Genomic DNA, 26,505 nt, shown 5'->3' with positions numbered 1-26,505 from the left:
CACAAAGGGTCCAACTTTTCTGACTAAGCCGCTACGGCACAATGCTGAGATGCAAATGATGAAAGGACAAAGCATCGCAGTAGCTTATATATTTTAGACTACAATGGCCAAGCAAAACCAGGACACCCGGTTTCTTGTCAAAGTGACGCGCAGCCAGCAGTTGCTCTTCCGTGTAACGCCGCTGTCTTGTCTTCTCAGGCGCACCCTGGCTGAGACAGCGTGCACAGGATAGCCATCCAGGTCTCACAGTCATGCTGCTGTCGGGTCTTGGCTTCTATGGTGCTGAATGTGCGTTCGATCCGGAAGGACACTAAGACGCATCAGGCTCGGAGGGGACCCCGTGCGGCAGATCGATCCTCGAAAACGAGCATCTCCGTTAAAATGGCGATAGAAAACTGATAGATGCCTTGTTCTCACCCTCCCATGTGTCAACTCACGGTATTGTGTCAACTGAGCCTAGTTTAGGAACCATAATGAAAAATAACGAAAAAAAAAACTTCAGATCAACAGACGTGACTTTATTGTTCACAATATGCACAAAACACAAATTTATGGTGTTCAACCCTACAAGTTTTTCTTGAACAATGCTTCACGCGCAGCTCTTGTGCATTCACCCAAGTTGATAAGACACTATGCCCGGCGATACGATCTTCCATGATTTCGACAAGTCACGGGTCGACACAAGTCAAAACCAGAGCCGGGCCATCGACAATATTCTCACATCAGGCATAGTCCACGACGTTACTTGTAGATTCTGAACTCAGCAGCACTCGTCTAAACGCAAACACAATAATGAATCATCATACACGACTGACGACTCAGACATGAAGACAGCGCTCGGAAGAACGACACAACTCTGGAAACTCGTTAAACCCCAGATCTCGTGAGCGGCACACTCTGAGAGCACAACTGGCAGTGTCACTGTTGAGCATCAACCGCCTCCCAGTTGTACGGAGTTCGCAGGGAATAGGGAGGGTCATCCACTGGTATGTACTTCTCCCCAAGACAGTCCGCTGGGCGCAGACCACAGCCTCCGCCCTCTATCAGACCATATACCACCGCCGACAGTTTGGTCCCACTCGGTGACCGCTCGTTACGCATGGTTCGCGGAGTGTAGGAGCGCCGACTCAGTCCTTGGCGTCACCAATGCCGTCCGCGTTGATGGCAAACATGGCCTCGGACTCGGGCAGGCACGGCGAGTCGTAGATCTTGCATATCCGCGTCTCGCCACGGCCCTTGCGCAGGTACAGTCTGCCGGGGAAGGGACATTAGCGAAACGTCTCTTCCGAGAAGGAGAAATCATGGTTTACCAGACAGAGTTAGCCAAACGGTGACATTGAAATATGCCGAAACAGACGTCACTGGCCATTAATATACGGTAGAGAGAGAGAGAAAAAAAAACATATGCTTCCGACTCAATAATTACGCGAGAGTCGGTAAATTCGCTTTAAGAAAGCACATTTTACCCGTATTCGTCTCTTCGTCTCTCAACACTCCCGTCTTTCCCGACCTCCCGCCTTCCCGCACTTTTTCCCTGATTACCTGGTGGTGGAGGCGTGCGCCATGATGTTGCCTCCGATGGGTTTCTTGGGGTCGGCGGCGAACATGGCGGCTCCGTCCACTTGCGCCACCACCTGATTGGTGATCACCACCGCCACACCAAACTCGTCCGCCAGGCGCAGCAGCATGCGCAGAAAGCGCGCCAGGTGCATCTGGCGCGCCGACAGCTCACCGCGGCCCGTGTAGTCAGTGCGGTACAGAGCCGTGGCGCTGTCGCAGATCAGCAGAGCGTATCTGCACGCAGGGGAGGACAGGAGGAGGGGTTAGAGGTCGGAGGGACTTTTCACCATTTGACTTTTCTTTAGGCTTGAATAAGAACGAAAAACTAACCAACCTCAAAAGATGACCCAAGCACGTCGGAAAACATTTTCGTACCCATTTGACGACATGCATTAAGACCGATTTAAGATTAATCATAATCTATGAGCAACAACCCAGCAAAAAAGCCCGAATGAGAATAATCCACCACCAAAACATTGCCAGCACAAACTGCAACTATGTGATTTAACCAGGCGGTGAACATTTCTGCTTATTTTATTTCTCGACATCTTGAGTTCTCACCCCTCCCGCCCCCGAACCATTCCGCCGGTCCGTTCCGCCGCCTCCCTCCTCACCTGGACTCAGTCATCATGGCCGAGGCCTGTATGAGCAGCTGGGTCTGGTGGTCCGTGTTGTAGGCGCGCGCGTACGCCACGTTGTCGAGCACGTCGGTGCCGCTGAGGCCGTACCGCTCGGCCACGGCCATGAGTCGCTCGGTGCGGAATGTGCCCTCCGTGTCCACGTACAGACACTTGCCCTCGCCGCCGCCCATGTCCACAGGCAGCTGACACGTGACCGCCAGCATGTGGCACAGCTGCGTCTTGCCTGATCGGGCGACCGAGCAGGGTGATAGGGTGAGTGCGAGTATAAATAAACTGAGCGGTTGGATCAAATTATTTTCAAACGATCGACATAATGCAGCGATCATACCCGAGTTAAATAATATAACGGAGACGTGTAGAAACAAATCGCGTTTTAACTGCCGATTTCCGTACTTACGTAAAAATAGAAAAGCAAAACTGCGCGCTGTTCGCAATATTCTACCCTAACCTGTTCTGACTGTGACATCTCATTACGATAAATCCGGCACCGGTTCGGCGACTGACCTGTGCGGAACTCTCCGAAAAGCTCTGTGATGGATCCCGTCTCGATGCCGCCGCCCAGCAGCTTGTCCAACTCCTTGGAGCCCGTCGTCAGCTGGATGATCTCGGAGCGCTTCTGGTGAAACTCGGTGGCCGTCGTGAAGCCCATCGGCACCAGCTTACTAGCCTCCAGCTGAAGGAAGGTCAGTGGAGGAATATCACATGACTGATAGCAGTGTTATGGACATATACTGCTTTCTACATGACTGGCTGTCAACATCTAACAGTTAATAGGTGATCTGATCGTGTCAGCTTTACAAGCTGGGTCATTTAAATAAAGGAGATTGTCAAGAAGCGCAGTGGCAAACCACTTTTGAAAATAAATAAAGCTAGGCAGAATGCATTTATCAGCTATAATTAGTTAAATGAGACAGCTATATTGGCTGCTCAACAGCCAACACCAGATGATGTGCAATAAAATATAGCCACTAACATATCTGTTCAAAAGTGTGAAAGCTGTGCAATTATGAATAGCCAAAACCAGAATATAACCAATATAACTGAAGTGATAGAGATAGGTGTAAGCTAGTGATGGCCCATCACTGATGGGGTGGCTTTGGTATTGCTTACAAGTATTTTGTCAGCCTTGGCCTCACTGATGCCTTTAATTCCCAGGAGCTGCTTCTTGGGAGCAAATGCAACTGACTCCACAGTGTGAAAGCCAGCTTCAGCCAGTTTCTTGACATCAGAGGCACTGATACCATGACTCTGCAACAGCCAAGATATGGATCAGACAATGATGCAACAAGTCATGCACTGATAAGTATAAGGTGCTTAGGTAGTACTGTGTGTATGTCTAATATCTATGACAATGAAAACAACTCAAATAAGTCATATGTTTTTATTTTTCATGCTCATCAGTATTCAGTAGGTAGGCATCAAGCATCAATGACATTACAAATTGCATGTAAATAAGTACTTCATATAGCAACATTTGCGAGAAAAGTAATTAGCTAAAAAATCATATATATGAATTAACATGATATTTTTGACCAAAATTGAAACATACCTCAAGCTTATTTAGCAGCATTGGACCAAAGTCATCTTCTTCTTCAACAGCTGCAACAGTTTGTTCTGCTTGAACCATTGCCATTTTCAATGATCCTGTAAAATGAGGAAAAATTGCATTCCATTACATACAAGAACACCACAGAATACAAGAACATCCAGGAAAGTCTCATTCATTTTTTTTTTCATTTTGCCTTTTCAATTACAAAACATCAGGGACAACCACATAATTGGCATTGGCTTACTAATGCAAGCACTTGCTTACTGCTTGACTCAACTCTTGTAGTTGTCTCGTGCTAACAAGGGAATAGCTAGGGATAATAATGCAAAAAAAAAGTAAAAAACAAGTAGGTGTTACAAAAAACAAGTAGGACCTATCACCTATGATACAAAGCTTCTGTCCACTGCTGGGGCACTTCAACATATATTTGTAAACGCCAAAGCAAATCAAAATATAAAACAAAAAGGTTTGTCCCAATTCCTCCAATGGATACCTATTATTGCACCAAATGACAAACCACGCGAAACGGCTGGTGCAAAGACACCGCTCGCAAAACCGCTGTACTTTTCAACACCGAGTACCGACCACCTAAACTGAAACTGAAACCAAACTGAAACCAAAACGCGCGCAAGCCCAAACAGGAATCACGTCAATTCCCGTCTTGATCCGTAGGGGAATCAGCTTGGAATCACGGCTTGGAATATCGTGAAAAATCTTGGTTTGGAACAAGAATCCTATATATCTCAATCTGTATATCTATGAAACAGTTCTCTATACACCGTGTATTGCCGTGTATGCAAGGCCCGTGTATGGTATGAAACAACACATCAAAAGCCGCGCTCTTTTTCTTGTGCTCTTGTGCTAACATGTTCAATCCTCGGCCTAATAGGTAGCCTTAAGGATTTGTAAAATACAATTCAAATAACGTCACAGGCACATCAATTCACGGTCTGTCATTCGTCTGTTATCCCGCGGTCGGTAAAAGCTATCATCTGATTCGTTTATTATGAATGACGTCATCAGTTTTAAAGGGACTTAAAAGCAATCTCTTTTCGGGCTGAAATGTTTTTGGATGCTACTAATTACTCTACCGTAAATTATGTTACGAGGTTTTCGGAATAAAATATATTTCATCCTCGGAAACAGTTTTTTTTTTTTAGAACAAAATTACATAACAACTTATAAATGATCGTATATTTGATGTTTCTCGGCAAATCAGTAAGAAAAATACCAGTAGGTTAGTAGAATACGCTGATACTCTTGATACTAAGGCTAGTATCTAGTAGTAGGTTTGTCTAGAGTAAGGCGTTTATGCCGCAGCAAGTTCAAAAATATATTTTATGGCAGCGCCGGCGCGCCTTGAGGTTTACATAATTAAAATATAATCATTTTTGGTGGAGATACTTCGCTAAACGGAGGTAAGATTCCAATTCTATGCGAGTGTTTTGGTTGGTATGCTGAGAATGAAAATATCAAGGCAGTATGAAGATATTGTTGATTGGGTATCACAATCATAACATTTGAAGTCTTGAAAGGTGGAGCACAGCACAGTAGATACCTACCGTCATTCGGGGTGACTTTGTAAAACTTTTGCTATTTTCTTCAATGCAGGGGAGATCTGAAAAAATATTTTGAACCAGGGTTTGTTCTAAGATACCAAATGGGGAATTCTGTGCATGATGGTGTATATCTGAATATTTAAAATCACTCCCTTATATTTTATTTTTTTGGTTAAAAAATTATCATTGTCACACCAAGGTCGGGGTGACTATGATACCCCTCATTATTTGCATTGTAAATGAGTTGACTGGTCAAACAAGCACAGCAATGGGGGTGTCTATGATAGGTCTGTTTGTTTTAAAAAAAGCATTTTGCACCAATGCAAACTTGATGTCTTTTTTCTTCAAAACATAAAGTGATCACAATTCACCCACTTTCGGACGCATGTGGTCACAAAACACTTAAAAATAACACTTTAAAAATGTCAAACTGTAACTTTTGTGGGCAAGCACAACTGGCAAGGAGCCAAACATGTCACAAATGGTCACATCTTCACGTCTTGTGTGGTTTTCCTTCTCACCAGGTACAATCACAGTACTCTTCCACGACTGCGGTAGCATCGTTCATTTCACTTTGAATGCATGACACATGGTACCATTTCTGGCAGTTTTCACACCCTTCCCACTTGATGTTCTTGTCCCCTGTGGCTCCAGGGGGGTTCCACCTCTCACAGATACTACACTTTTCCTCCTCCCCTGAGTCTGGCTCCTCTGCTGACTCTTTTCTCTGTCTTGCTCAGCGAAGCTTTGCTTCTTTGGTTTTGTCCCTTGCTTTGTCCTTTTCTTGTGTCCCAGACCCTGATGGCTTGAGGTGCTGTGCCTGTACTACCATCCCTGCAAGAGCAGAGATCCTTTGCCCCCTTTTCCTGTGGTTCTGTGGTTTTCCTGTGGGCTATCATAGTCACCCGGGGCATTATCATAGTCACCCCGACGATCTAAGTCACCCCGAATGACGGTACCATGCGCGATTAGCAATTTCAATTGGCCCAAATCAAATTCATAAATTCACTTCTTGTGGGGAGGCATTTGGAGAACTGATGGAGCAAGGGGGTTGTACCCCCCTTGCCGATTTGCCCCTGATCAGTGATCAAGCTAGGGCTCCGTGAAAAAAATGTGTGTTGCCAGTGACGGGAGGGAGCCAATGATAGGTACTCACCCAATTTATAGGTATTTGGTTATTGGTTGACTTTCCAGGTCAGGTCAATGACCCAAAAGTCAGGAAAATCGGGACTCGTTAGAACATCGTAAAATGTGGCTGCTGTGTGGTATTACGGGATGGTGATCAGGAATATCATGTTAGTTTTGATCACAGATGATGTCTTCATGTATTTAGGGCAGGTTGGGTCAGGTCAGGTCAGGTCAACCAGTAGGGGTCCTGCTCCTGACAGGTATTTGTAGTAGGTATCACTAGCCTCTGACAGCTTCATAACATGTTATGAAGGAACCAAAACTACTTCATAAATGTTCAAATAGCTGCTAAATTCAAATTCAGCCTCAGAAGCTAGCTTAGGAATGTGAAACTTGAAAAAGTGAGCTGAGTTCCTCAAAGGTCAATGAGCTGACCTGACCTTTGGGTGACCTCGACACCCACCCTAATGCATGGGGCGAACATCATATTACATGTTTGAACAATCACGAAATGACTGTAAATGCACAGCTAATGCGAGCCAACATAAGCCGAATCGCGATTCCGGCCCAAAATGGTCTTGGAACGTAGGTCACAGCTCAAAGGTCATTTGGGTCAGGGTGTAAAATTGATTAATGGAGGGTACTAAGTTTCGTCGCGATCGGCCGCTTTTTACGCGAGTTATTCGCGAAAAAACCGAGGGGGTCCGTTTGACACCCCCCCCCCCCCTATAGGGGCGGGGGATAAGGTACCAGTCACTGCGTCTTATAACGGTGTACATGCTCTTTTTCTCGGGAGGCTCTAGCTCAATTAGGGGTGAAACGGCGAGGAGGGGGACGGGGGTCGTACCTACCCCTCCCCACCGCCCTCGTTCGGGACGTATGTAAAGCCCCAATAGGTCCGGCGAGGGCTAAATTCAAGTTTCTTGATACCGAGCACGATTCCTGTGTAAACTGTTGTCCCAGGACGTTGTGAATGCTTTTCTCGAAACACTGGCAGTCATTTGCGCCATAGTTAGCGCTAGCAACCCGTCTCTTGCCGCGCCTCTATCGCTGCCGATAAAAGCCTTCGGTAACTACCGGTCAACGTTGAGCCCACACGGTTGGACGTGATTGGCGGGAGGGGCGACGGGGGGAGGCTGTATGCTGGATTTATCCGGCTTCTGTTGGCTGACAGAGCTCCCCTGTCGGTCGCCCACCTTCTCCGGCTGACGACTACGCAGTAGGTCGGCGATTCCGCCGTGAAACGGACACCAACGAGGCTCGCAGCTAGATCGATCGGAAGGGTCTCCGTCGCAGATCTCCAGATGGTTCGCCTGACATGCTGCCCGGGATCTATCGATTTCTTCCTGTGCACAATTAACATTGTTGTTTTGCGATCGTTGATTTCCTACATCTTCCGTAATCAATAACACCTTGTTGAAAGTTAAATTATGACCGTCGAGTACGATGTTTTCGGTTCCGCCCACGCGCCCACTGATCGAGCTCTGACGCCAGGTCCCCTCGCTCAGTCAGTGCCGCCGCCGCCGCCGCCGCCGCCATGCGTCGTGTGCTGACGCAGGAGCAGCAGGGCCTGTTCCCGCTGCGCTCGGTGGCCGATGTGGTGCGTCTGTTCGCGCTCGAGCTGGACAAGAAGCGGCCGTCGGTGGCGCTGCTCTCGGTCGTGGCCGGCGCCGTGGAGCACTCGCTGACCGCCGTTCGGCCGGACGCCGATTCCCCGGACGCCGCCGACGAGTGAGTGCCGTCTCGGCCGGGCAGCGACGCCGAGTCGCTGACCGAGTGATGGGGGTTTGTCTAAAACGTGCTGGTTGAAAGGTTACGATCTTAACCACGTGTCAAATGTCGAATGTCTGTTAGCTGTTGAAATTATGTATTGCATTATTACGGTAAATGATAAATGCATACGGCATTCACACGCATTATAAATTTGACGAACTACTTCGTTCTGCACTTCCGCTACCATCTTATATTAGTTCTGATGATCCCCTTTATCGCAGATTCGTAGGTAAGAAAATGCGCATTACAAACGCATTCTACTTTAGTAGCGGTCCCAAAAGTCTTCGTCATGCGCATTCACTTTGCCCGTGTATCTGGAGTGCCTAACTTGACAACCCAGCGGCCGATGTCCCTGGACGAAAGGAATTCTGAAGAAGCCGGGTGCTTTCCCGCTGAAGGTCGTCTAGTTCATGTCATGTCTTCCGAACTCCCAAGATCTGGGAGAGACGTTTCAATGTCCGGCACTGCGTAGTGCAAAGATTTCCGTCTGTATTCTCACATCATTTGTCAAAAGTTGATCATATCACGTCATCCGACCCACGTAGTTTTATAAACCAACGGGGAATTGAGTGGGCCTGGGCCACGCTAGACACGCTAAATCACGTGGCGACTTTGCCTCGTAGTCGTAAACGTCATAGACGAAGTGAAAACAAGGAAAGGATGTGGGCACAGATACGGAACGCTGTCAAAACAACTCAGGAATAGTTCATAGTACCCTCGACGAGCCGTCGTATGAAGCGTGTTTTGTAGCGAGTGATGTGCAAATGTAATTTAGTATCAATTATCGTACCCGGAAATTGAGGTAAATGAATTCACTGTGGTGGCAGTCATGCGGGCAGCTTAGTAACGTAGGTATTATGTTTATGTTCCTTGCTGTAATTTACCCATTTTCATCGGGGCTCAGCTAATTTGATGGCGTTCTCTCGCTGATGCTATGTTTGAGCACCGTCAAGATATCAGCATCTTTCATTATTTTTACAGCACACTTCGGAGTAGCTCTTTTTGTCCCCCTTTTCTACCCTCTCCCCCTCTGCTGACCACAGGCACCCATCAGCGGACGCGGAGACGGTGCCTCTGCCGCCGCTCGAGTATGACACCGTGTTCGCGCTGTACGCCAAGTTCTGCTCTCTGGTGCTGGACGCCGTCGATCTCGCGGCCTACGACCGCAGTGAGGGCACGCCGCGTGACCTGGTGAAGCGCGTGTCGGACGTGGTGTGGTTCTCTCTGGCGCGCAGCTACCACAAGGACAAGCCGCACATCCAGAGCCTGTACAGCTTCCTCACAGGTCAGTCGGCAGGAGCGGCGGGGGCAGAGGAGGCTCCTGTTTCGTTCAGTGTTTCGTTTATAGTTACACATTTTCGCACTTTGCATTTTCGACATCAAGTGGCACGATTTCTGAGTTTGTTGGCTTTATGTGACAGTATGTGACAGCCAGTCATCCTCACAGTATATTTTAATATTCTACCTGTTTCAGCTAACCGCCTGGACCGCCTGGGCGTAGCGCTGGCGCTGTGTGTGTGTGACAGGACCACCTGTGCCCTCCCTATTTCAGGTAACCGCCTGGACTGCCTGGGCGTGGCTCTGGCCGTGGTCGCCGCCTGCCAGGTGCTCGGTCTCGACGATGTGCTCCTGGCGCTCTCTGAGGACCACGCCTGGGTGGTGTTCGGCCCGGAGCGGTCACAGACGGCCGAGGTCACCTGGCACGGTCAGTATAGCGGGGAGGTCTTCAGTGGCATGGTCAGTATAGCAGGAGTCACAGGTCACTTGGCACAGTCACTGGTAACACTGCAGGCCAGGTCACAGGTCACTCTGGCATGGCCAGTAGAGACAGGGGTCACAGGTCATCAGTGGCACAGTCAGTTCACTCAGTATAACAGGGGTCGTAGGTCACTCTGGCTCGGTCAGTATAACGCTGCAGGCCCGGTCACGGGTCACACGAGGACGAACGTCGCTGAATTGGTTCAAATGGAGGAGTCATATTGTGTCTAACTACAATAAATGGATGACTCATAGTTCAGATTCATTGATGATTTTTATACTGGCTAGATAGGAAATTTCAAATTACATGAGTCATGATCGACGTTTCGTGATCGGGTGCGTTTATTTTGTGGACAGGTAAAGGTAACGAGGACAAGCGCGGTCAGCCGATCGGCGTCTCGTCGGCCCGCAGCTGGCTCTACCTGAACGGCGGCGCCGTCACCTGCAACGCGCACATGCAGGTCAGAGCCGCCGGCTGACCTGACCCGACCCCTGATGGCTGATTAGGCCTCCTGACCTGGCCGGTCGTTTGGTCTCTATGTCTGTGGATCTTGCGAGCTTCGCGCCGCGGGGATTGGCTCATTGCTCAATGCTCAGTTATTTGAACTTCTTTTGTGATGGGAGGCTGGTATAATTCAGCGGTGCTCGTTTTTTTAGGGATAAGGTGAGGGGTTTAGTGCTATGTGATCTTCATTGATGTTCTAAGTGTTGGGTTCTTCCGTCGGAAGTATCCACCGACCGGCTGTGCCGTCCCTGCACCGCCCCCTGACCGGGCGTTGGTTGCTTTGCTCGTCGACAGGTGGCAGCAGTGGTGGCCTCCATCAGCCCTACCATCAGCGGCTCGGCCGACTCTGCCGAGGTGTCGCTGCTGCAGCAGCGGCTGCTGTGGCTGCTGCACGACCGAGACACGCTGGCCGCCTACCCTCTGGCGCTGTGTACTCTGGCCGGTCTGGAGGAGCAGCGCGCCACCCCTGACCGGCCCAAACCGCTGGAGCTGCTCAGAGAGGCCGTCACCGTGGCCAGGGTGAGAAACGGGGGAGGGGAGGGAGGCCGTCACCGTGGCCAGTGTGAGAGAGGGGAGGGAAGGTCAGACCCAGGGGAGGGGAAGAAAGGGTACAGCCGCGCAGGGCCAGGGTGGAGGGAGGCGGTCCCCGTTGCGCGGGTCAGGCGAGGGAGGGGCCGAGGGGAGATTATCAGCACCGACATGAGCTAGAGGTGTCATAAGAAGCGAGCGGTTAATATTATTAAATGAGCCGCAACCATGTGAGTGGAACAACCTAGATATACTACGTGGGAAACAAAACAGGAGCTGACTGTAATCCAGAATTTGAGGATCAAAAGCATGCGATAGCATGCTTTTGCATCCGGAAATTCCCATTGGTGGGTCGCTGAAAAAAGTTCGGCTGCAGTTCGGCTGAACCTGTTTGTCAGTGAGTGAGTGAGTATGTGAGTTTGTCCAAGCTTTTTTGGACCTGGAGTCAAAATGGGTGGACCGATCGGGACGAAAGTGGGACCGTTTGATTCGTCTCCGGCGAGGTAAACTTTTGGTGCTGGCCTCGGTTCGCTCGGTGCTTCGTGGCACATGCTATTCCGCTTCAAAGTTTCGGTGACACGAAATTTTTGTCAAGGCTACAGGTCAACCCGAGGTCACGGGCAAAGCCATACTGGCGGGACACATCGGTAACACCTTGAACCAGTTTCCAGGGGGGTCACCGTCTGCGAGGGGTGCAGGCTGCACGTGCTGGGGTCGGAAAACCGTTTTGACGTGAGGTCCTCTGGCTCAAAGAAATTTTAAGCTAGGTATCAACCTCAAAATCGGTTCAATGGTAGTCCCAGGCAAGGCCTCCAAAATAATGCACATTTGGTTGAGCTAAACTCTGTGGTGCATGAGCTATGCACGTGCAAGCCGATTGCACCCCTTCGTACGTTGCCACGCCTGCAGCGTAAACGGCAGCTCTAACTGGTTCAAAACTTGCAGGTCATAAGAAGAATACATTTGATCACGACATTCCGACGAGATAATATCCGAGGGGTGCAAGCTGCGCGTGCGGGGGGCGGATAACGGTTTTGACGAGGGATCCTCTGATCCCGGGAAACGTCGATCTAGCGACACAAAAGTCGGTACACTGATAGAACTAGACACACGCTATTAGAAACAGAAAGATGGCATGGCGCAGCCGCTATTAATGAAGTCATTGGGCTATGGATCCTCCAATTCTGGCCCAAGGCAACGCACGAGCGCTGCCGGCATCTAGTTTTATCATTAGTTTATCTCCTTGAGCTCACCTGTTGACCGTATTTCACCACGATTCAAACGTACGTTCACCATAAGCGACCGTAACCGTGAGTACTAACCGTACCCCGTACTTTTGTGTCCAGGAGCGGTACGGTAACCGTCACGTGTACCCGTACACCACGCTGGGCAGCTACTACTATCGCAAGAAGCAGTACGAGAAGGCCCTGGAGACGTGGGCCAGCGGCACCGAGCCTCTCAAACAGTGAGTCAATGGATAACGTAGGTGGCTGATGTGGCACCGTTGAGATATGGCGAATTACTGGCCTGCTCGTTAGGACATACGTCCAATACACAACAGTGTGAATGGGTGGGGATGGGGGTGCTGAATGAAGAGGATTATAATGATTGAGCGCAGACTATTCCCGGTGTTTTTCTGTTTGGTTGACTCGTTTCGACTTTCCGACACTCTTCAGCTACGACTACTCGCGGGATGACGAGGAAGTCTATAAGGAGCTGATGGAAATCACCATAGATCACATCCCGCACATCATCAAGGCAAGTACAACATAAATGGGCACGGGCGAGTAGTGCGAGAATCGCGACGAATGGTGACGTGTAGCTGTCGAATCGGTCTTCAGTTAATCACTAGCGGCTGTAGTCCTTTCCGCCAAACTCGCGCTTGAAAGTTTCATGCAACGTCTTGTTCAAAATGTCTTACTTGTCGTTCCCTTTCGCTTCTCTGATGGTTCCTTTCTATCCCTCTCGCTCCCTCCCCCAGGAGGTGGGCTCCGGGATCAGCGCGCACAGTCTGATCCGCGAGCCGCGCTGCTACCTCCACCTGCTTAGGTTCTACGACGGCCTGTGCCACTGGGAGCAGGACAGCTCCACTCCCGTGCTGCACATCGGCTGGGCCAAACAGATGGTCGGCTGCGTGGCCAAGTTTGACCCGGAGGTGCGACGCAGAGCGGCCGTCACCTGCGCCGCTGATGGAGGTCAGTGGAGGGAGGGAGGGGAGGTAACGGAGGCGAGGGGTTGTGCTGGTTGACGAAAAACGGAAATAAGGAATGATGCTAGAGAGGAATTGGCGGTCGCAAAATTAAGTACGAGAGCTAAGTGATGAGGCAGACGGATTGGCAACTGTATTTGTCGCTTGTGCGTTTGCTGTTCTACCCGTCTGTTACCTGTATTCTGCTGTCTGGGTGAAGTGTATGCCCTTTCCGTGGTGCGCAGCTCGCCGTATAACGCCCCCCCCCCCGTCGCAGATCGGACGGACACCCCCACGTCAGTATCGGACAAGGACGACTCGACGACGCCGTCCGTGACGCTCTACTCTGAGAAGATGGCTGGTCTGCGTGACCTGCTAACCTCGGAGCGGTTTAACCCTCAGGTGGGTCAGAGCGGGGCTCAGTGGGTTGGGGAAGATAGGTACTGCTGCGAGGACAGGTTCATACCGACAAGGAGTGTTAAGCTCTCATAAGGGCTGGCGAGCAGTCATAGATAAACAATGTTAGGACTAGAAGGAAACAGTGGTAGTAACTACATCCTCTAGTAGTCCGACAGTCACTAATCATTACACGCCTTCTCCGCTGTTTTACGCCTACCCCTAACACCTGCCTGTACTTTATACTGTCTTTGTACCCACCTAACCGAGTCGTTTGTCGGTTGTGTTTCCACCGTCAGGCGATGTCGCTGCAGCTGACGGCCCAGTCGCAGGTCTCCTCCCGGCGCCGGGATGATGACGACGGCCGGCGAACCAAGCGACAGCGCAGAGACACGGGCTCAGCGGCGGCAGCAGCGGCGCCACATGCAGCACCAGCGGTGACGGCTGAGTAGCCCCACCAGCCGCCGAACTCTCAGACCCATCCGCGGCACCCCTGCCACGGCAATCACACAGGAACTGCACGTGAGATAAAGTGGAGGCCTCCCGGCTTTCGGGTGGGAATAGCCGTGGTTGTTGGACAGGCCTTGAAGAAGAAGAATTCATTTCTATTTAATTCCATACTTTTACCTGGACTCCGGTAAAATCGGAGCTGGAAGTGATCGTGTACCCTCCATAGACGTGTGGTGTCCCTTGGTGTCCGTAAGAGTGGCAAGTGGCCCGTGGGGCGTAAGACCCTCAGTCCGGTGTGATCAGAATTAATATGAGGCCCTGTTGAGTCGGCGGGTGTGAAAAATTATTCAGATTTTTTAGGCTTCAGCCGACACAAGGAAAGAGTCGCTTTGTTTAGCCACTGGCCTGCACCCTAAAAAGTCTGGGAGGAATGCGAATAGGACACTTTTACGCTACTGCTGAGCCACTTCAATCCTTAAACTGTAGTTCCATTCCCTTTTATGTCAAAGTTTGTCGCCACCTGGAAATTTCTCGCGCAGGGGTACTCTGGTGGTGTTGTTCACCGCTCGGCCATTTTGATGTGCTGTCGCTCAGAAATCGCCGACAGGCTCTGGGTATCCGTGGCCATGAGTGCGTTCATTACTGGTTTGTGACCGGCGTGGTAAATGGATAACGGCCTCTCAGGGCAAGGACCGTGGTGACTCAGGGAAGGGACTTACGCCTTTCATTGCTTTCATGCGACTGCCTTTTATGGGTCTTAGTCGTGGGTGTTTTACTTTCGCGTAACTATTTTTATACTACCCTTTCCTTGGGTACGTTTTTGGTAACACGTCGCCTGACTCGGAAAAGGAGTTATTCGAGTTCATTTTTGTCGATGCTGTAAACCATAATTGTTTTTATGAAAAGTTTCTAAAGATCAATGCAAATAAGCATTCGATGGCTTATGAAATTCACTTTCACAGAGCACGTTTTCCATCACATACCCCCTTCCGAGCATGTTGTACCTGAATTCGCTATTTATGAATTAAGACCATCTACGCAGTGCACTTACTTTAGAATCATGTCTGATTGGTTTTCATCTGCGGTAAGTCACTGTCGTGTCGTCTTTATTCCACTATCGTGATGTTTTACTGATGGTGCCAACGTTGGTGATCACTGTTTCTTGTCCTTTTGTTATTTTTTTTTTCGATATGTCTTTGAGGTAATTTGATCTCGGCTCTTGCTGTCGTGCTGTCGGTCTGTCTGTTGTAGAAAGTCCATGCTTCGTTGAGGAACGCATAATCGAGGTAGAAGCACAGGTATGACTTGCAAACTAACACATCGATAGAGTTGTTGCAAAAGTGGACGTGGGGCTCTCTTAGCTCGAATGATAAGAAAACCAACAGCTCAAGCTGCTGAAGCTGTCTGTTTGTAGTTCGTGCACTGGCACTCGTCAGTTTGCGGCGTACTGTAAGCTGTTTTGCTGTGGGATTTGATGTCCGACGTGGGGTGTGGAATTGTACCTGAGTTGGGCGGCTGTGAGGCAGGGAGGAGAGATGCGGGAGCTGGGGGAGAGGGAGGTGGCTGTAGGAGAGGGAGCGGTATGGGGGAGTCACGGGTCCGGGCTGTGTCGGCACCGCTGTCGGCTGTGTGAAGAGGGTGAGCCGCCGTCGGCTGTGCGTGCTGTGTGGAAAGGGTGTGCACACCCTGAGCTGTTGTGACTTGTGAGCGACCTGCGCCGTCATGTTACGTCCTGTGCTTAGCACTCGCTTGGCTTTCTGAGCACCGCTAGTTTGTTTGATATTAGTGTTCTTTTTCGGCGCTTTGTGCTTCATCCTTGCACTTGTGAGTGTCGTGTGTTGAAGTGTCGTACCCGTTGCGCTCACTGCACATGCATTCCGAACGCCCTGTAGTGCTCTGCTTTGTGCTGCATCGCCCAACGCCGTGTGTTGCAGCACACTGTGTAGCGTGTACTTCACACTGTGCTGTGGTACTTCTGGTCCCTCGGTATCTCTCTGTCGTGCGCACTGCTTCACATGCGAAACGTTCGGCGGAACCTCTTTGTAACACACGTCAAGGTCGTGGCGACGAATGGTTTGTGCGAATATGGCGATGCTGCCCCACGGGATCACATGATGTGATGTGCTCGATAAGTTTAACACCAACACTGTCCTGTGACTACACTGCTTTGATCTATATAGCACGCTGCGTGACTTGTTTCATTCTCCAGTCATTCAAAGATTTCGTCCGGTTATTGTCACGTTTGCTGTGATGATGTCTGTTATTCCGCGGACGACGCGTAACGTTATGAAATGACCGAATTATAAAATGATGTTTCGGGCAGCGGGCTCCAAAACTTGTTCTGGTCGGCGGCTGATATCCGTGGCTGGGCGTCAGGTCGTCCTCTGCGAAGTCGGCAGATTGGTCTGTCTGTTAACCCGCGCCCTGCTGGGGGGGTGTTTGAACACCCCCCCTTGTGGTTTTTCGCGAATATCTCAAAAACGGCGGCGCGGAGCGCCGCCGTTTTTGGTACACCTTATCATACATCAATTCTACACATGTTGTGAAAATTTCAGACCAAGGTCATTCAAGGTCAGGTCACCAGGTCACTTGAAGTGACCTCACCTCATAAAAACTTTCAATGTCTGTCATAGCTACACCGAGTGACCGATCGCTTTGAAACTTTCAGCGATTGCTAAGGGCAATAGCATGTACAAAATGTATATCTCAGAATTTTGATATCGATGACCTAAGGTCAGGTCAATTTTGCGACCTCCCCATTATAAGTCAATGGGAGAAAATTGAAATGAGCCTCTTTTGGATGAAAGACATTATAAACACTCCCAAACACCGAATTACAAGTGTTTTAGACACACTGAACTTGAAAATGGTGTCCGTGACCCTTGTTTATGCCCTGAGGTCATCTCAGGTCACGAATGGTATCTAACAGTTTTTCGCAAATAACTTTTGATAGAGGCATTCTAGAGCGATGAAAACGCCTTAGATGTGTTCAGCTCGACGATACGGATCGACTGATATGCAACATGACGCTTTCCGGTCAGGTCATGACCTTGACCTGAGGTCAAATTTTCAAGTTGACCCTTCAAGGTCAAGTTATAGTTCATTCGATGCGTCTTGACGAGAGGAACACGATGGCGGTAAAAGTAAGCTCGTACAAGGCTTGGGTCAAAAGTTATTGCAGAAAAACTGTTTTCGAAAAAATCGGCTATTTTTGCAGTTTTTGCCCCCTGCAGGCAAAACCGTTGACGTTAGGTCAAATCTGAGAGGATTACTCAGAAAGGGCGTTAATAGGGCTATCGAATGCGCTTTTCCGCGGCGCTGTAGCTCTATTGGTTCCCGAGTTATGCGTTGGCTTCTTGGAAATTTTCGACATTAGACCTGGAAATCGGCGAAATTTTGCCTTCAATGACCTCTGGTGACCTGACCTTTGCCCTGACCAAAAAATTGACCGAAGTGATTTCGTCATTATTTTTGACGCTCTTTCGAACGCCGCCTTCCGCGTATCGCTACGTGGCCCAGGAGCCGAGTTAGAAGGGGGGGTGTTCAAACACCCCCCCCCCCCCCAGCAGGGCGTGGAAATCCAGGACCCCCAGCAGGGCGCGGGTTAAGTGATGAGCTCGGTGTTGGGTGTTGGCCGCAGGCCGCGGGCGTGTGTAAGTTGCTGTGACGCCCGGGTGCGGCGCCAATGTTGCTGTGACCTGTACCTGTCCTGCTCGGGCCGGGCCGGGCCGGGTCGGCACCGACCGTCGGCCGAATCGACCGCGCCGCATCCATAACGGCCGGCCGCCTGTTCTCGGCAATCGGTTTTGCCCGAGGAATCGAATTCTGTGGCTATCTATTTTGATTAGATATGCTGTTCCTTGTTGACAATAGCTTGTGATGTTGTAGTTTTAGTGTCGTTCGACCGTTTCATGTAGAGCTTCGGCTGAATATATTTTAGCGCTTGTAAAGTGTTACTGAAATTTATCGCGTCTCCATTCACAACACTAGTGCGACTGGCCGCCGGAATTTTGACGGCGGGTTGTACGGTACGAGGCAGGATTGAGGACGACATTGGTAGTGATAATATTAGTGACCCCAAGTAGACCGTGCCTGTTACGGACCCCTCGAGGCTCGAACACGCCTTACCTTTCTCCAATGTCTTGTGCGGGCCCATCCCAAAGCCGGCAAGATGTGGTAGAAACAGTAGCTATTATAAATAGATAGAACAGACTCCAATTTGAGACCGTTCCGTGCTTCTATCCTCAGGATACAGAAATCCTTCTCCTCCACGCCGCAACCCCACTCCGGGCTGGACAGGCACCTTTATCTCATGCGGGCTGCTCCCTTGTAGCGGCACCGCTGCTGCTCCCTCGGGAACAGCAGCGGGTGCAGCAGCAGCACCCATAGCCGGGTGCAGAGAGTGCTTGGGGGGGGGGGGGGGGGCTGGTCGACCTTTGGGTCGACCTGTCCGTTCGGACGGGCTCAGCCCCGGCGACTCTCTAGGGTGTCTGCCCAGACCAATGTCTCCCCCTAATTCCTATCATCCTTCCGGCTCTGAAATGGTCTTGTCAGACCGAAAGGGCATAACCCAACAAAACAAACAAACAATCCAATTTGAACCGCCTGAGTGGAGTGCAAGGCTATAGGTGGAGTGGAGGGCGGGAGTGGCTATGCAGACATACGGTGATGAGCGGCGGACTTAGATTTTAAACCCTAAATCTCGTTTCGCATTTATATACGCTGCTTGCTGAGTGATGCTGCTGATGGTTATGCTATTGTGCATAAGATGAGAGGTGACTGAAAAGACATCATCTTGTTGATGCTTTTTCGAAGCTAGTTTTCTAAGTTGTCTAATTGGTTAACAACAAATTAGCTGCGTTTTCCTAGCAAATAGGTCTGGCGCGCTTGTTCCGATGCTGACGCACCAGGATTTATCCTGCTGTTCGCCAGCAACATTTTGCAGCAAATTGCCTAGCAACAGCATTAATAAACGACAATTTGCCAGGCAACTCGCGGCTGCTTCTGTATATTTCGCGCGGGAAGAAATTTTTGAACACCTTTCTTAACTGTTTGGGACTGAGTGGCGGGCGAAGAACGAAGATAAGTTTTGACAGGAGTTTTGTGGTGTTGCTTCGATGAATTATTATTTTGGAAAGACTTTGAGAGTTGAATGTTGAATGGATATGCAAGGCCAGTAGATGGGTTGTGGGATTCTCTTGCCAGTCGAAGACAGGTAAGACAAACTTATCTTTGTGATAGACCGCATAATAATGTGTTGTAGGGGAGCATCCTGGTCTAGGTTTTAAGTTCCTTGCCTCAATCTATAGATTCTGCCATCCGGGTTCGACTCCCGGGCAACGCAGGTGGCCGGTGGCATCAAGGTGGCATTACCGCTGCCTGACTGATTGGAACAGTGTGAGAGTTCTGGTTAGCACTTGGTCCACTGGCTATGGTGCTTAACCTAAACCAATCAACCAATAATGTGTTTTAGCACTGCACCAACCAAATTCAAATTGTTAACTTCAAGCAGAGCTTTCCGTGACTTATGACTATGGTCACTTGCCTTGCTGTGCCAAACCTGATCTAATTTTGCTATTGTTATCTTTGCTATTAGCTATCAGTCAAAATCTGTCTGCCAATGAAGTAGCCATCTTTCTCTTCGTATTTGCCACCTATGGGCTATGTATCAAAGTGAAAGTTCTGTCTGATCTTTTTTCAGATCAGGTGAATAGCCATGACAGACAGAGTAGTCCTTCTAATTGACATGGACTGCTTTTATGTGCAAGTGGAGCAACAACTACAACCAGAGACATTGGGAAAACCAGCAGTAGTTGTGCAATATAACACATGGAAGGGGGGCGGGTAAGTTGTTGATTTGGACAGGCTTAGACTTTCTTCTTTTTCTCACTGGAGTTCAGTTGTTTTCCTTTTCATAACAGGAGCTCTTGTTTTCTTTTTTGATGCAATAATGTTATCAAAAATCCTTCAAATTAATGTAAAAAATATGATATCAGCACATTATTTGCTCTTCCTTCTCACAAAAGCTAAAACACTTATTTTTATCATAGTGGCCTGACAATGGCTGCTCAAGGTAAAGATCTTAACTAATAAAACATCTTTTAGGAAAATTAACACATTCACTGAAATAATCAAATAATGTTTGCAGCCCCAGACCCCTGGTCTAATTCAACCAGGCATATAACCCAACACCCCACTAGGTATAAGTTGACACTGTCACCTCCCACCACTCTCACTCATTACTCAACGTTCAGCATCATCGCTGTCAACTACGAGGCGCGCGCGTGCGGCGTGCGGCGCAACATGCGCGGAGACGAGGCGCGCCGCCTCTGCCCCGAGCTGCTTCTGTTCAGAGTGCCCGAGAGACGCGGGAAGGCCGACATCGGCAAGTACCGGGAGGCGGGCCGGCGGGTGATCGCCGCCATCCGGCCGTTCGCCGACCGCGTGGAGCGCGCCAGCGTCGACGAGGCCTATGTGGAGCTGACTGCGGAGGCGGTGCGGCGCGCGGCGCGTGGGCCCGTCGCCGCCGAGGCGCTGGCCAACACGTTCGTTGTTGGGTTTGGCGGAGAGGAGAAGACGGAAGGTGAGTAGAGCGGAGGCTAAAGGGGCAGCAATACCTAATGTTGGATTATTGGGACTTGTGTGGGTTGGCGTGAAGACGTCCTTCCACGATCCCTGCAGCTGCTGGGCGTTTGGTATTACTCAACCAACCTTCCCCGAACCCTCTCCGCTGCAGAGTGTCGTCGGGCTGGCGTGGAGGCCTTCCTGGAGTCAATCCGCTCCGGTTTCGCCTCTGACGGTGACCGGCTGCTGGCCGCCGGTGCTGCCATCTGTGAGGAGATGCGCAAAGCTGTACTGGACCAGACCGGCTACAAATGCTCGGCAGGAATCGCTCACAACAAGGTAACATAATGAGAAGTGAGTTTTTGATCGGCTAAAAAAGTAAGAAATTGCTGAAATAGGCCTATTTTGATTCAGCTGCTTTGTAATTTCGCTCAGCTCATCGTTGAAGAAGTAAGTACCTAATGATTTCGCTCATTTCATCGCTAACAGCTTGATTAGCATAGCAGGATTCGTTGCCGTCGATCACAGAGTTCTGGAATGTCCCAATTTTGTTGTCGAGTGGTCAGCCAGGTGTATCAGAACCCAGCTCTTATATTTAACCTGTATCTCCAGGTGCTGGCCAAACTGTGCGCCGGTAAGAACAAGCCGAACCGACAGACGATCTTGCCGCACGGCTCCGTGCCACAGCTCTACGAAACGCTCCCCGTCAAAAAGGTACGCGCCGCGGCTGGTCCCTGACGTGTTGTAGAAAACAGACACATATTTTGTATAATATGGCAATTTATCCCTCTCCCAATCGCATCCGTTGACTTTCATAAGTTAAGGTAATAACTTTGACCTTATTCGATGCATGCTTCATTCTTTGACCCAACCTATGCACGCTCTGATCCATAGCTAGAAGCATAACAAAGCAACTGTTCTCATTTTCCGTCAGGTTCGGTCCCTGGGTGGTAAGCTGGGTGACGCCGTCACCGAGGGACTGGCCTGTGAGACGATGGGCGATCTGTCGCGGCTCTCCCTAGCGCAGCTGCAGGCGGCTTTAGACGCCAAAACCGGGTCAGTAGTTTTCCTCTCCGCTCGGTTTAGGTCAGCGGGATCGCTGTATTGCCTTCATATCTTCATGGCTAGATATTGATGGTGTCGACTTGCCTTATGCTTAGGCTGGTGGTTTAGGCTTAAGCCGTAGATCAGCGGGTCGCATGGATAGTCAGGGTATCGTAATCATATCCGCTGCTAATACACGATTCCCGCATCTGGCCCCATCTCTGGTTTGTTATCTGACGTGTCCGTCCTGTCCTCAGCCAGTGGCTATACCAGCTGGCGCGGGGCTTCGACTCGGAACTGGTGGCCGACCGGCACCTTCCCAAGTCGATCGGCTGCAGTAAGAACTTCCGCGGCCCGGAGGTGCTGCGGACGCGACAGAAGGTGCGCCACTGGCTCCAGCAGCTGGCCAACGAGGCCAGCGAGCGGCTTACCCTCGACCAGGAAGTGGTGAGTTACGACTGCTCAATGCTCACCTGACAGCCCCCACCCCGGGCTCTCACTCATGTCACCCAATCGCTTACTGAGTTATTCACTGGCACCGTCCCTTAGCCATGTGAGCTGCGACTAATTAGTCAGGTACGCAGGATTACGTGGGCTAAGCTGTGTTTTACTGAATTTATCCATGCCTCTGGCTATCGACCTGCTCCGAACCCACGCCCTAATTAGTCCGAAGCACGCAGTTGACCGTTGGTGCGCCTCTACTGACCTTTGCAGCTGACCTGTGCCGTTTCTGACCGTCAGAATCAGCGCACGTCCCGCTCTCTGACGGTCAGCGTCACCACAGAGGACGGCAGACACGTCAGCCGCGCATGCGCACTGACCGGCTACGCGGCGGAGACGATCGCAGCAGACGCGTTCGCGGCGCTCTCCAAACTGAACACCGCCCAGGAGGGCGACCAGGCCTGGTAAGTGGAGAACTGGGCCGGATGAAGATGGCGCCGTAAATCGATCTGCGATAGATGTTTTTTATTGTGCAGTATTCATTATGATGAATGAAAATATGGTCAATTGAACTGTTATATGTGGCCCAACGCTGGTCAGATAAGCATTGCCATCATCCGTTTTGAAAATACCGTGATGTCGCTTTGCTTTGTGATTTCCATCTCAATGAAAGTAATTGAGGGGTCACATTTTATTTTTGGGATAGCAAGTTTCTTTTGATGGAATGGAGGTGCTGGCTTATGTAGACATCCAATTTAAACCTCACAAAGCCCGTCGTGCCAGAGATAAACCATTATTCACCGATGAGTCTCCTCGTTCCCAGTATTCAGGGCCAAATATTCTGTGTTCTTGTTCCACGTTTAGTAGTTCCATGTGCCGGCTTGCTCCCGGAGTGACTTGCCGGCGGTAACAAAGCCACCCGCCGCGCGCCCGGCGACTCCGGATGTCAGTTGATCCGCCGTTTGAGCCAGTTAGACGCCAATTGTTGGCATACACATTAAACACTGGCGGAGCCGCCTAATGCTGATTTACACCCCAATTTGCCGCCGACGTTTTACCGAGGGGCTTCGTATGGCGCCGAGACCTCCCCACGCCGGCTTATTGCGCCTGTTTGCTTTAAGTGGCTTTGCTGTCCGAACAAATGGGAGACTGGATCGCAGCGATCCAGTCTATGAGCGGCCCGCTCATAAGCTATTCCTTTATTCTGTTACATCAGAGCAATGCTGGCATTTTCTACCGCACACGGTAACTAGCAAATACAAACACTAGCTTTGGAGGTTTGTATTGTCAGTAAGTGTCCACGATAAAGTCCACGATTCGTGAGCTACTGGTGGAGAGAACGATGTCTTTTTCAGCAGATGGCTGCTGTTTTTAGAGCAATATGGTTTGGTTAATCCTCTCAGATCAAGGCAGCCTGGCATATTTTAACCATTATGATCATTATGGTGGATCAGTTCAAGACGTTATGAAGAGCCGTTGTTTGCAATTGACATGTTCCACTAGGCCATATATTCCACTGGATATTCTTTGGCGGTCCCACTCGCTGTACTCGCTCCTCCACCGTTCCTACTCTACGACCAGCCGGAGTGAATTTTCCAGACCCGTCCGTCCTGCGTTCCGCCAACTCCAGCCTAAGGATCCGCCTCGCCGCCTGCCTTTCAGACCAGGTCAGTGTCTGATCGCCCGGCCGTTCCAGGGCTCCTGCGCTGATCAACCTGAGCATCTCTGCCGGAAAGTTCTCAGAAGTGCCGACGGCGGCGTGCGGCAACATCGCCGAAATGTTCTCCAGACTGCCGGCGTCTTCTGGTACGGCGACCCCTCGCCAGTCGCGCGCGGCTGCGAAGGATTCGTCCATCGCGGCGGTGATGGCGAGGATGGCGGCAAAAGAGTCGCCGGCGGTAGCGAGGAGCTCGGGTAGTGCGACGATAGTTCAGACAAGTGCAACATTAGATACTGGTGACGGTGAATTGACTGAGGAGTGTGCGAGGGACGCGGCAGGGGAAGAAGTGACACCAAAGGTGATTGCGAACGGTCTGTTGAATGGTGTGGTTAGTAGTGTGAGCACGGAAGGACGGACTGCGGATGAGGGGTCGTCACGGTGCGGCGAGTCGGTACCTCAGTTCGGAGAGAAGCGGCGCTCAGAGGTCTCCGACGCTGAGCCACCCTCCAAGTCCGTCTGCACGGGAACGGACCGTGGCGGTGGGGCTGACTCCGCTACCACGGCGCCAGAAGACGCCGGCAGTCGACCGGCAGCTACATCCCCTGCCATCACTGGCTTCTTCGCCAGAAAGGAGCGACAGATTCGGGCCGAGCAGGCGGCAGCGGCGGCTGCGGCACCCAGCGCCCCTACCTCTTCTGCTGCCTCCACTGCCACCGCCTCACGGTCCTCACCAGACCGAGAGCGAAGGACCGCCGCCAGCCCGCCCCGTCCTACATCCCACACTCCATCCAGCCCGGCCCGCCGGGGTCGCGGCAGGGGCTCCTCCCGGCGCGGACGAGGCCGCGGTTCCCGAGGTGCCGCGGCGGCCGTCAGCCCAGACAAACGCTCTCGAGTGCGGGTCCCTCTTCCAGTGGAGGACACTCTGGATCTGGATGAGAACTCTGTGGACGCCGACACACTGGCCGCCCTCCCGGAGGACATTCGACAGGAGGTGGAGGAGCAGCTGGAGAGGAAGAGGAAGAGGAGGGTAGAGGAGGCGAGTAGGACTCGGAACGGCATCAGGCGGTACCTGCGAACAGCGCCGGCGGGGAGTGAGGGAGCGGGTAGCGGCAACAGTGCTGCGGCGGTAGCAGAGGGAGGAGAGACTAGTGACAGGACGCGTGTGAAGGAGAACACGGCTCCGGCAGTGGCGGTGGTAGCAGAGGCAGAGGATGATCCAGCCGTAGCTGAAGGTGGACGGGATGAGCAGCGGGTCGACTCTCCTCTCCAAGCCGATGCGCTAGTGACCCCACCTTCCCCAGTGGCCGGACCGTCAGGTCTGTGTCAGACTGCTGTCAGCGAGGCGGTTCGGATCGCCTCCGACCGACCTCCCCTCACCGACGAATCCTCTAGTCAAGAATCTGCCTCTGCGTCCTCTGACGCGGCTGTCCCTTCCTCTGCCGCGCCAGAGTCCGAACATCCCTCTGACGGTCAGTCCGCCGGCGCCGTGGGGGAATCTGCTCCCTGCCCTCGCTGCGGTAAGCCTATCTCACCGTGGGACCTACCGGAGCACCTCGACTATCACATGGCGCTGGAGCTGTCTGAGCAGGTCACTCCGCCGCCACCGGTCACCGCGCGCCCGCCTAGCCGCGCTCGTGCCCCGACCACGCGCAGACGCGGCCGGCCCAGTAAAGTGGAGACGCTGAAAAAGAACGGAGAGGTGCGGCGGATCGATGCGTTCTTTAAGTGAGCTGCTTTGGTGGTAGGTCAGTGCTGCGTGAGCAGTCTCAGAGTTGAGATCGGTGTTCTCGGCATAGTGATGACGATGAGCGTTGCCAGTGATCCGTGTCTTCGGGCAGCTCAGCTGTTTGATGCAAACGGAATGTGATGCGTCAGTGATTATTCAGCCTTAATTTTGTGTGATGATAGTTAGGTTGTGATGATCTGACAATGCTGCTCGTACCCTGAGCTCCCATTGACTAGTTTTTAGTCAAGTCATTGCTGCACTGTAAGTTTTGTTACCATTTCGCACCTACCTCTAGAGTAATTTGTGTAAATATTGCTTTTGGACACACCTGAACGGTTTACATTTCCTTTTAAAGGAACTGATTGCATGAATAACAGCATAATTTGTGTTTCTGGTTCGAGTTCCATTTGCATTTAATCGGAGCGCACCGCCTGTCATGAGGCGGTGAACATGTCATTGCCGCAGTGATCTGTTGATGGCGATCCAGCCTGCTGGTTTGTTTTCGTCCATAGTTGGTCATCAGACCCGAGATATATTTACATATACACCTATTTATACCATGGTGTGCCGTCCTTGCATGCCTCGCTTGTCACAATGTCACATCCATAAAACATGCGATAATATATGTGTCGGAACGCTTTCGTCTCGCTGTTTGTGCGACTTAGAACACGGCGCGCTTACATGGGGTGGGTGGTCTGGAGCTGAGCTCGGATTAGAGGAGCGCCCGGCGACTTGTTTTGCTCCTCCCCTGAACACAGTTCAGAGAACGGGCTGGTAAGCTGTAAGTCGCTCGACCCTATGCCAATGTTGGAGCGTGTAACTGCATGGCGATGGCCAAACCATGAGCGTGTAACCATGGCCCAGTTCCCACTTCCAAGACGTCTGTAGTCACCTAACTATGTAAGAAAATTAACTTTTTGGCAGCTGCGGAGACTCATCTACAAATCACATCCCGACTCTCGGCCTCTGTGAAGTCCATCGAGTCGTCCTGTGTCGACCGCCGCCTCGTCGCATCTCGGACAGGCGTGCGTTGTC

At 51.0% G+C, this 26,505-nt stretch overlaps 3 protein-coding genes across 14 annotated transcripts; 2 read left to right on the top strand and 1 right to left on the bottom strand.

Annotated features, from left to right (window-relative positions):
• Positions 1–503: 503 nt before the first annotated feature.
• On the bottom strand, positions 504–13,903 carry LOC122384325 (DNA repair protein RAD51 homolog 1). Of its 11 annotated transcripts, none has more exons than XM_043371632.1 (7): positions 13,879–13,903; positions 3,751–3,845; positions 3,312–3,449; positions 2,706–2,874; positions 2,175–2,424; positions 1,543–1,794; positions 504–1,251 (listed from the first exon to the last, which is right to left on the bottom strand). In XM_043371632.1, the coding sequence occupies exons 2-7, from the start codon at positions 3,832–3,834 to the stop codon at positions 1,128–1,130; spliced, it is 1,017 nt and encodes a 338-aa protein (XP_043227567.1). In that variant the 5' UTR covers positions 3,835–3,845; positions 13,879–13,903; the 3' UTR covers positions 504–1,127. The 11 variants fall into 11 exon arrangements, with proteins under 11 accessions (XP_043227567.1, XP_043227565.1, XP_043227566.1 ...); XM_043371630.1 differs by lacking the exon at positions 13,879–13,903 and adding an exon at positions 4,682–4,723; XM_043371631.1 differs by lacking the exon at positions 13,879–13,903 and adding an exon at positions 4,688–4,714.
• On the top strand, positions 5,072–17,985 carry LOC122384324 (menin-like). Of its 2 annotated transcripts, none has more exons than XM_043371628.1 (11): positions 5,072–5,168; positions 7,946–8,168; positions 9,254–9,495; positions 9,763–9,915; positions 10,326–10,429; positions 10,768–10,992; positions 12,348–12,466; positions 12,678–12,759; positions 12,983–13,196; positions 13,467–13,591; positions 13,885–17,985. In XM_043371628.1, the coding sequence occupies exons 2-11, from the start codon at positions 7,975–7,977 to the stop codon at positions 14,035–14,037; spliced, it is 1,611 nt and encodes a 536-aa protein (XP_043227563.1). In that variant the 5' UTR covers positions 5,072–5,168; positions 7,946–7,974; the 3' UTR covers positions 14,038–17,985. The 2 variants fall into 2 exon arrangements, with proteins under 2 accessions (XP_043227563.1, XP_043227564.1); XM_043371629.1 differs by having other exon boundaries at positions 5,091–5,168; positions 7,950–8,168.
• A 973-nt stretch (positions 17,986–18,958) lies between these two features.
• Positions 18,959–26,119, top strand: LOC122384323 (DNA polymerase eta-like). Its single transcript, XM_043371627.1, has 9 exons — positions 18,959–19,250; positions 19,737–19,879; positions 20,290–20,618; positions 20,772–20,938; positions 21,212–21,313; positions 21,534–21,655; positions 21,901–22,090; positions 22,385–22,548; positions 23,781–26,119. Exons 2-9 carry the CDS (start codon positions 19,752–19,754, stop codon positions 25,471–25,473), a joined length of 2,895 nt encoding a protein of 964 aa, XP_043227562.1. The 5' UTR covers positions 18,959–19,250; positions 19,737–19,751; the 3' UTR covers positions 25,474–26,119.
• The last annotated feature ends 386 nt before the right edge of the window (positions 26,120–26,505 follow it).

This window comes from Amphibalanus amphitrite, unplaced genomic scaffold, assembly GCF_019059575.1.
Source record: "Amphibalanus amphitrite isolate SeventyFive unplaced genomic scaffold, NRLGWU_Aamphi_draft 000186F_arrow, whole genome shotgun sequence".
Classification (NCBI taxonomy): domain Eukaryota; kingdom Metazoa; phylum Arthropoda; class Thecostraca; order Balanomorpha; family Balanidae; genus Amphibalanus; species Amphibalanus amphitrite.
The sequence above is the reverse complement of the archived record's forward strand: the minus strand, read 5'-3'. Positions and strand labels throughout refer to the sequence as shown.

Coding starts and splice junctions, on each gene's coding strand:
- LOC122384325 (XM_043371632.1), bottom strand. CDS start 3,834: ATGGCAATGGTTCAAGCAGAACAAACTGTTGCAGCTGTTGAAGAAGAA. Junction 1,795..2,174: donor GCCATGATGACTGAGTCCAG/GTGAGGAGGGAG, acceptor CCCTGCGTGCAG/ATACGCTCTGCTGATCTGCG. Junction 1,252..1,542: donor GCGCACGCCTCCACCACCAG/GTAATCAGGGAA, acceptor CTTCCCCGGCAG/ACTGTACCTGCGCAAGGGCC.
- LOC122384324 (XM_043371628.1), top strand. CDS start 7,975: ATGCGTCGTGTGCTGACGCAGGAGCAGCAGGGCCTGTTCCCGCTGCGC. Junction 12,467..12,677: donor GGCACCGAGCCTCTCAAACA/GTGAGTCAATGG, acceptor GACACTCTTCAG/CTACGACTACTCGCGGGATG. Junction 12,760..12,982: donor ACATCCCGCACATCATCAAG/GCAAGTACAACA, acceptor TCCCTCCCCCAG/GAGGTGGGCTCCGGGATCAG.
- LOC122384323 (XM_043371627.1), top strand. CDS start 19,752: ATGACAGACAGAGTAGTCCTTCTAATTGACATGGACTGCTTTTATGTG. Junction 20,619..20,771: donor CGGAGAGGAGAAGACGGAAG/GTGAGTAGAGCG, acceptor TCTCCGCTGCAG/AGTGTCGTCGGGCTGGCGTG. Junction 21,656..21,900: donor GCTTTAGACGCCAAAACCGG/GTCAGTAGTTTT, acceptor TCCTGTCCTCAG/CCAGTGGCTATACCAGCTGG.